The sequence below is a fragment of the Antrostomus carolinensis genome, unplaced genomic scaffold (genome assembly GCF_000700745.2).
Source record: "Antrostomus carolinensis isolate BGI_N321 unplaced genomic scaffold, ASM70074v2 scaffold45845, whole genome shotgun sequence".
Taxonomy (NCBI): domain Eukaryota; kingdom Metazoa; phylum Chordata; class Aves; order Caprimulgiformes; family Caprimulgidae; genus Antrostomus; species Antrostomus carolinensis.
The window spans coordinates 1-9,244 of NW_010315178.1; the positions used below are offsets into that span (position 1 = coordinate 1).

General features: G+C 49.9%; 2 protein-coding genes across 2 annotated transcripts in view; both read right to left on the reverse strand.

Annotated features, from left to right (window-relative positions):
• Positions 1-973: 973 nt before the first annotated feature.
• LOC104524873 (cyclin-dependent kinase 3) lies at positions 974-5,375 on the reverse strand. Its single transcript, XM_010167875.2, has 7 exons — positions 5,238-5,375; positions 4,310-4,387; positions 3,758-3,878; positions 3,109-3,279; positions 2,576-2,677; positions 1,576-1,779; positions 974-1,175 (listed from the first exon to the last, which is right to left on the reverse strand). The coding sequence occupies exons 1-7, from the start codon at positions 5,363-5,365 to the stop codon at positions 1,053-1,055; spliced, it is 927 nt and encodes a 308-aa protein (XP_010166177.1). The 5' UTR covers positions 5,366-5,375; the 3' UTR covers positions 974-1,052.
• A 2,475-nt stretch (positions 5,376-7,850) lies between these two features.
• The window catches only part of TEN1 (TEN1 subunit of CST complex), a 3,312-nt gene continuing 1,918 nt past the window's right edge, over positions 7,851-9,244 (reverse strand). Inside the window, exon 4 of the mRNA XM_010167874.2 lies at positions 7,851-7,987. Within this exon, the coding sequence (XP_010166176.1) occupies positions 7,851-7,987 (137 nt within the window). The remainder of the gene's footprint in view (positions 7,988-9,244) is intronic.

Here is a 9,244-nt window from a genome sequence, read left to right on the forward strand (position 1 = left end):
CCTGCTTTGCCCCCTCAGGTGCCCCTCTGTATTAGGTTTGGGGCCCTGCATCTTGAAGTAGAGGTAGGTGAGGACGTGGTGCAAGGCCGTACCAAGACAGCACTGGGCTGCAGAATCCTCAGCCCCTTGTTCCACAACGGAATCAAAAGCACATCTCTGCACCTGACAAGGATTTGGGCTGGAAAGGATAAAAGAAAGTACAGGAGATGACGAAAGGAAAACAGCTCTGTGGAAAAAAGGACCAGATAGACTGTCCTGCGTCACTAGCCTGATGGGCTGAGCCAAACAATAAACACCAAGGTTTCTGAACAAATGACAAGCCTTTATTTTTTTCTGAAAGGCAAAAAAAGGAAGATGTCAAAACCAGACCAAAAGTTAGTGACAATTCTCCAAACATTTGAACAGCAGAAATATTTCCAAGACAATAAAGCAAAGGAAACAGCATGACATCTGGACAAGTGATGGAAAGCTAAAGCTGTTACTGCTTCCAGCCATATGCAACAGACCTTTTGGCCTCTCAGTCCCAGCTAAGACACAAATTAAGACACCTGATAGTGCTCTTCAGCTTGTGAAACGGCAGAATGTCAGCTCTGTCAAACAGCTCTGATTAAACAACTTGTCTAACGCTGACTAGCCCAGTCAGAAAACGGCAGCAAAGGGCTGAGCAGAGATGCGCTCCCCTAACCAAAGTGGAGCTCCAGCACGCCCTGCTGTCAGAAACTGCCACCAACACACCTGGGGATGCTCCAGTGCTGGAGAGACAGAAATCACTGTGTGTCACCTTCGCTCTGTGACTAATGCAAGGACAAACCTCTAAAAGATGCTCTCTCATCTACACATCAGTGTTTTATGCTGATAAACACCCCCCACCCTTTAGCACATAACCTCTTCAAAACAGCTCTACTGGCTGTAACCCAGACAAACTTTCCCTCAGCAACAGGCTGAGGGTCTCTAAATGCATGAATGTTCCCCTCCAGCCCCCTGCTAAGTGCCCAAAGGCAGATCTGCACCACTGTCCGGAGGTGTAAGCGCATGGGGAGAGCTGTGTCTTCTCATTTGCGGTGTCTCTGCGGCGCACGTCGCTCTTCAGAGCTCCGAGAGCTTCTGCAGAAGTACTGGTGATGGAGGGCTGCCTCGGCTGAGATGCGGCTGCGGGGATCGTACAGGAGAAATTGCTGCCAAGACAAAAACCCAGCAGATTTAGGTTTTTACAAAACAAATAACTGATTCCACCTGCAGGCAGCTGGGCCGAGATGCAGATATCGTTCCTGCCTTTTCCTCTCTCTGGGCTTCAGGAGTTAACCCACAGCTGAAGTTCCCATGGGGATTATGCTAGAGGGGTTTCTTGACCCTTGATGCCGTGGTCTCCTAGAGGAATCTGCACTGACAGTTCCACTGCAGAGCCAGGACTGAACCCTAAATAGATGATTTGGTGTTTCTGCAATGGCAGAAATGAGCATTAGAGCCTGATCAGATGATATACTTCTGGGCAAATCAGTCCCAACTATCCCTACTCTTTGCCCAGTTTGACGAGGTTCTGCCTGTCCCCGGGTCTTGTTCTGAGCCCTCACTCACCACCAGTAAGTCTATACCATCTTGATCTAATGTGGGAGTAATTTGCTTCATCTCCTTCCTTGTCCACTTGGGAAAGTCCTCCTTGTAGTCAGGCAGCTGGGTCACCCCAGGCCAGGTCGCCTCAGTGGGAGTGCCCAGGGTGCGAAAGATCTGGAAAAGCTGATCAATCTCAGAGTCCCCTTGAAACAGAGTCTTCCTGGTCACCTGAGGGGAAAAAAAAGAAAAAAAACCCAAAAGCCAGTTCCCACCTGTCCACCAGCTGCGTGCCCTGTTTCCTGCTGCAAGCAGCCCTTTGTCCCAGCAGATGCCAACAACTGCACAGACCAGGGCAGCTACAATGCAGCAATTCTGCCAGGTAGTGGTTGGGAAAGTCCCGGGTGTCTGTCTGCTTGGCTCCAGCTCCTCTCCATGGATCTGTGCTTCCCTGAGGGTGTCCTCTTCCAGCAAGTTCCTTATCCCTCTTTCTCTCCAGTTTTCTAACACCTGCTTTTGCAGGCCAGCTCCCTCCCCACTTACTTGCCCAGGGCTTTGGGATCTAGGGATAGTGCTGTTACACTGCAGGGATAACAAAAGCTCTTCCAAGCGGAGTATGGATCCCTAGGAGAGCCACTCTACCATGATATGAAGTGCTAGTTCTCTGCAGCCCACTGAAGGGACATCTGCCAGAAAGTCATCACCTCCTCCCAGGATCAAAATGCTGCAGCAATAAGACTGAAGTTATCCCTTCTGAAAGGACAGGCACCACATTCCCATCTACCTGGAACTGCAGCCAGACTACAGAGGTTTCCTTGCCTTCTGCCGGGTCCCTGAGGGTGGCAAATTTCCTTTTGAGCCCACAGCTAAGGATCAGCTAATTCTCAGGGTGGACTTTCAATAATACCCAACCCAGCACAGGATGGGGCCACGGTATCACAGATGTCCTGTGTCTTGTCCCTCCTCCACTTCCCATTGCAGCTGCATCCTCCCTGCTCATTAAAGAGACTATTTGAACCCACTCTACCATTTCTGCAAAGATGCAGCCGATGCTCCACATATCCACAGCAGATGAGTAGTACTGGCATCTCAGCAGTATTTCAGGGGCTCGGTACCACAGAGTCACCACCTGGTAAGGAACCAACAAACAACCTTTGTCTAGTTTTCCTGGGTGAAATTAGAGGCATAGAATCCTCTCTTCTCAGCTGTAATGCAGCAGCTGTACAAATAAGAGTGTGCCAAGGCCATGCTGAATTAACAGATGCTTTAGTGACAACAAGATTGGGATTAACAGATCATTCTTCAATAGGACACTCTGGAATAGATAAATATACCCTAAGGAGAGAAGGAGAGAACTCAGCTAGCAGGTAGGCTAGGGTAGAAACAGTCAGCACACTTTGTGGGGACATGAGGTAACCCCTTAGCTGTGGGTTAGGTTAAGAGCATGTGCCTGGGCATAGATGTGCCTCAGCTATGCATGAGTAACTTGTGATGCTGCTGTTGTTCACCCACTATGGATTGTGTACCCCACTCTCAGGTAGCAGGGAGTCTCAACACTACCTCGTGAGTGTATTTGCGTAGGGGAACTCCGAAAGTTCTTGCCAGTCCAAAATCAGCCAGCTTGATTACTCCTGCTTCGTTAATGAGCAAGTTCTCTGGTTTCAAGTCCCTGTGTATGACTCTGTGTGAGTGGCAGAAGTTCACACCCTGCAGCAGCTGGAAAAGGTAGTTCTAAGGAGAGAAAAGATTTCAGACAAGACCATGATGAAACCACTTCAAAGGCTGGATCACGTGAACCAACACACTCTGGATCATTTACAGACCTGAATGGGAAAAAAGACCTTGCTATAAGGCAACACCAGGCTTACAGGTCACTACTCAGAGATGCACACAAACTGCTCCTACCTTACACGGGGACAAAAACTACAATTCAAGCAGTGGCAGTGCCTTCTGCCCATCCATTGCTCTGTACAAAAGCAATTAGCAATAGATCCCTCAGTTGTCCCCTTAACAGCAGTTTGTTCTGCAGTGAGATGGGCTTTCCCAGCTGAAAGGTTTGAGATGTGAGAGGTTCAATGCCTCCAGCCAAGGATGAATCTCTTCCAGATGCAGTCTGGGTAACAGCAGCTCAGTTCTGGCTCTGCCCAGCAGAAGGCAGCAAGGAAACATGCTCTCTGCCCTGTCTGTTAGCACTCCTTCCACACTGTACCTTGACCAAGCTTAAAGGAAGCTCTCCGGTTTGGGATGAGTCCAAGTATTTCTTCAGGTCCTGATTCAGATATTCAAACACCAGATAGAGCTTCTTCTGGCTGTGTATGACATCCAAGAGCCTGCAAAAGAAATGCAAGCTTTCCCTTCAGTACCTTCATGTGGGAATCATGCTATGCAGGAGTGTTGGTCTCTTACAGAGGGTGTGGGAAGACCTTCTCCAGACCTTTGCCCAAACATCCCTCCTTCCACAGATGCCTCTGCTCTGTGAGTCCTTTGGAGCAGAGAGAGGCAGATATAAAAGCAGCATCTAGTTTAGGGCGGCAGCAGCAGCTTGGACCAGCCTGTGTTGCTGGAGTAAAGTGGCAGTGCTGTGAGCTATTGCTCCAAACCAGGGAATTGCAAGTGATTCCTGCATTTTCCTGTTTATTTCACTCCTTTCTGTGCAGTCAGGGAAGGAATGGAAGGCCCCTCTTGCTGCCTGTACCTGTCCCCATGGGGATGAGCGGGAGCTTGTCAATATGCTGGCGGAGAGGGTTCCTTCAGGTCTTACCTGACTACGTTGGGGTGCTCCAGCTCCTTCAGAAGTGAGACTTCTCGGATGGCAGTGCTAGGGACACCCTCTGACTCCCTGTGGAAGAGACAGGCTGTATGGCACTCTGTCCCTCAGTGAGATCCTGCAGCCCATCAGGGTCCAGTGTCTCTCCTCCCTTCCACTGTACCCCATTGCCTGCCCAGAGGAGGTTCTCTCACATTGGGCACCCCATGTTTGGGATGGAGTTGCATGTGGGGCTGGCTGAGGTGGGGCAGGGGGAAATGGAGCTGTGGGGAAGGAGAGGGAGGAGGTGATCTAGACAGTACAAGCTGTGGAGTTGAGCTTGTTTGTGAGCATCTAGGGGCATGTTCGGAGAAGCAATGGTTTAAATGTCCAAGCCTCACTTTTCGGAGGGGGGAGATGAAAGCTTTTTGCCCCTCAGGCAGCCACCTCCACCATGCTGAGGGGTTGCCATGGGGTGCAGTCCCTCCACCATGGGCCCTGCTCCACACTGACACCCCTCACCATGGAGACAGCCCAGGGCTAACCCAGGGGAACAGTAATAAGCTTTCATCTGCTCAGGGTTGAAGTCGGCCATGCTGGGAGGCTGAGCCTCACCAGGCCCTGGCACCACAGCCCTGAGGGAGAGGCCTCTTCCCAAGATGGCAGCTCCTTCCCCCTGCCCTGGTCAGTACTGGGTCAGGCCCCAGCTGCTTGTATGAGCCGATAGAGACATTTGTTTCCCTTACATCAGGCTTTTTTGAGTCTCTCACACCATTTTGGGCACTGGGCTGGGCTCAGGGCCCCGCTCTCACTCCCATGGTGGGGCCTGGGGCACTGCTGGCCTCAGCCGGCGGCCGTGTCACCACAGATGGCACCATCGAATGTCACAGAGGGAGCCATTCCCCTTCCTCAGCCCCCAGGGTCAGGCCTTTGCTTCACTCACGGATCCAAGCGGATCTTCTTGAGGGCCACCAGCTGCCCTGTGCGCTTGTTGCGAGCCTTGTACACCACTCCATGGGTGCCCTCTCCGATCTTCTTCACCTTCTCAAACACCTCCCGGAAGGCGTCCATGGCACTGCCTCGGCCTCGCAACGGCAGCGGTTGTGGCTGGCACCGCTTTCTGAGGGTTTTTTTTAAAAAAAGAAAGGGAAAAAAAACACCAAACAAATGTGCAGAAGGTGCTCGCTCTTCCTGTGTGTCCCCTGAGCTGCTTTTGGGGTCTGGGTCCCCTCTTGCTGCTTCTCCAGCACGGGGATCTGCCTTGCAGGGGGGGGCAGCAGCAGACAGGGCTGCCTGGGCGCTCTGGCAGGGCCTGGGGGTGTGGCAGGTGTCTGGGGATCTTCGGGCAGAGCCAAAGAGCCAAACACACCGTGCACCAGCTGCCTCCAACCGCTTACTTGTGACCAAGGTTGTGGAGTGTGTTGGATAAAGCAAAAATTGAGGGAAATAGATGTAAAGAGGTGGTTTGGGCCTGCGGGAAAGGCAGCAGGGACTGCACAGGGCCAAGGGAAGCTCTGTAGCTCCATTTGTACAGCGCCTGGGGACAAAATCAAGGGGATTTGGTGTGTAATCAGGGTTCCCTGGGACACTACCAGGTCAAACGCAGAACAGAAAGGTCGTCTTTTTGTGGGGTTTTGTTTGTTTGTTTCTGTTTGTTTCTGTTTGTTTGTTTTTAAACTTGCGCAATTGTCCCTTGAACCTCCCACCCATGGGCTGCGCTGCTTGGTCAGCCTTTCAGAAGATGTCCTTGGCAGGGATTAATCATTGATCTGACTGCTGAGAGAAGACAAGACTAAAAAAATATTACGCATCATAGCACCAGGAAAGGTACAGCCACAGGGACTGTCTTCTAAAGGGCCTGGGGGCTCCATATCTTTCGGTAGGCATAGCAGGACACGACAGTCCACTCGCCACTGCTGAGCCACCAGCTCAAAATCTTTTTAAAATTGATCTTGATTTTGCCAATTTGAAGGAATCAAAGCGTGGTTGCCCTGTGGCTGAAAAGGGATTCACAAGGCTATGGCAAACTCCTGTGCGAGTTCTCTGGCAGCTTTTGAAGGTTGAGTTTCCACTCACCATGTGACTCATTATTGTCTCTTACAAAACCAGGTTAAAATCCTGCCTCTTGAAATCATGTTTTTGGACTTGGGCTGACAGAGAGTGTGCTGAGGCAGGGCTTTTGGATCTCCCTAACTGCGTGAAGAAAAACATAAGGCTAAACTATGATTAAAGATTATAGAAGCACTGTAACTACTGAACCATCTCAGGCCCTTGAATCAAGCCTCCCGGTAACAGGGGACTTTGCCAAGACCTATTGCATTTTGATCTGTACATCATACAGCTTCAGCCCTTATTTTTCTGAACATTTCACCAGAGAATCTGAGCAAAAAGCAGAAAAGGCTACAGGTGGCTGAATTCCCCTGCAAACCACAGTCCCAGCTCACTCCACGTCCAGTAATTCCTTTAGCACAGGAGAGTCTTCTCTCTCTTGCACTCATGTTTTATTCTCATCTCACATTAGTGATATTGTGTCTTTTTGTTGATTTTTTAATTCTGCTAGGTGGGCCTGGCACCATGTTCTTAAACCAACGCAGCTCTGATGTAACTTCATCTCCTCTTCTTGCAACTTTTTCAAAGCCAAGCGCTTCCTTACGCACCCAGTACTTGGAAGAAGGAGGAAAACTGCATATCGCTATATTTTCTCACATCATCCATGGGGTTTCTGCAGGGCCTAATGCATTTCCCGTACCAAGAAAGGTTTTTAATCAATAAAAGACAGGCTTTTCATCTTTATTAAGGAAAATATCAGTCAAAACCTTTAGATGCTTCAAAAAAATAGTGATTTTAGGTCTCCTAAACTTAGTTGTGTCAAGGAAGAAAGTCAAGTGGTGGTTCTGAGGGCACTGCAAATATTTATTTTAGAGCTAAAGTCAATCCCCCCCCTTGGACACCAACTCCTGAACGCCTGAAGTGGCAGGTACTACTGAAAATAGTGACTCTTTGTTCTTGATTCTTTGTTGGTCAGTCCAGCTATGGGAGTGTTTTGCCAGGAATGCTCCTGTGTGGCAGCTGAGTCACAGTAACCAAATGCACACGCTCATGGACCCACAGCCACACAGGGCTAACGAACTTTGCACTAATGCCCTTTACCTCCGATCTGCTGACAGTCCAGTAATCTACTGTGCTCTGGCAGTGCATGTGGGTGTGAGCTTTTTAACTCGAGATTCAGAGCCTTCTCCTTCTTCTGATGTCTCCAAGCCTTGCGTTACAAAAGGACCAGTATAATTCAAGCGCTCTCTTTCCTTAACCACCCTTTTAAACAAACAACAAACCTGCTTCCCAGAGCTATTTTCAGTGATGACACCTGGCATGAACAGACAACCCAGTCACATATTGACTCACAGTCTTCAAGTGTTTCCCTGCATAGTGACTTGATTTTGCTATTTGCCGTGGCAAAAAGCAGTATGTTGCAAACCCACCTTCTAGATTGACTTTTAACATATTTGTTGCAAATGGCAGTGCAGGGACCAGCATATGGCTGGTCTCAGAGCTGCTGTCAGGACGTGCTGTTTCCCATCCGCTCCTGCCTCTCGTTGAAGTATTTCCTCTGCTCCTGTATGGCTTGTTCCAGCAAGGGCACATTCATCCCTTCCACGCAGGTCAATATTCGTGCCTTTACCACAGGACCCTCACCTGGGAATATAAACAGGAAGTTTCTGTAGAAAGGAAAACAGACAGAGCAGCTCAGAGACAAGCAGAGAGGCAGCATGTGGCTCCAGCTGGCCATATAACCATAGCCTGAGAACTTGTAGGAGACCAGACCGGCCACGTGCCTCCACTAATGTGAGTAGCAGGCCTGGGAGCAGGTTATTTCGGTGATGTGCTTTCCCTCTGCCCTGCTGGCTACAAAATGCTGGTGACTGACACTGCACTCTCCTTGCACTGAGGAACACTGAGCCCAGGACATGCTGGTGCCAGTGCCTGCTATGTAGCATCTGTCTACTTCGTGGCTGGATGAAGTTTGGTTTTTCCTGTTTAAAAAGCATCAGGATGGCCCTAAGCTCACTTCTGAATGCCTCTGTGCAGACAAGAAGAGGACAGAACAAAGCTGGGCTTAGAAAAGGCTCAATGCTGACTATAACAGTTCATCGGTGACATTCAAATGGTAACATGGAGGTGCACAAAAGGGACCAAACCTTGGTGACATGGCCACCATCTCAGCCTACTCCCCTTCCACCTCTGCAAAATGGGGCTAGCTCACTCCTAAGCTGTGATGATCAAAACAACGTGTCTTTCTAAAGGAATTTTACAGCAATGGCTTAGCAGGTCACTCAGTTGATGCCACATGCAGCGTGGCTTTCCATATGCCACCAAGGATTTCTGTGGCATGAATGTGAATGCTTGTCATCAGGTGTGGCCAACACTTGGGATTTGCTTCACAAGCCCATGGCCCAACCTAGGTCAACTCCCCACACAAAGCACTGTGCAGCTGGAGTAAGGCTCAAGGAGCACCCCAGGAAAGGACAACAGGATGCCCTGCGTGACAGAGCCTGCCTGCATTCCTCACACCCTGTGTCTGAGGGCAGGGATATAATTAGAGCCTTTCAAAGATGGCAAAGACCAACCCAGCCAGCTTGCAATGAGTTATTGCTGCAATCAGCCACACTTGAAGTGAAGACGATGCCAGAAGGCTTTAGCACAGGTTTCACAAGCTCAGTGATGCTGCTGAGGTGCTTCTTGTTTCTAACAAAATCTGTGATGGAGCACCAGATTTTCACCAAGGTAAGGATGGCTCTTCTCCTGGTCAGTGGGGAGAGACAGACTGCTCCTGCCCTGAATCACATGCTTGTGTGACCAGAGGCAGCTGCAGGAGATGAGCCTGCCTTGGCCAACACTAACCTCAGTGACTGTGTCTCACCAGGCACCCAGGGAGCTACAAATGAGCTGCTG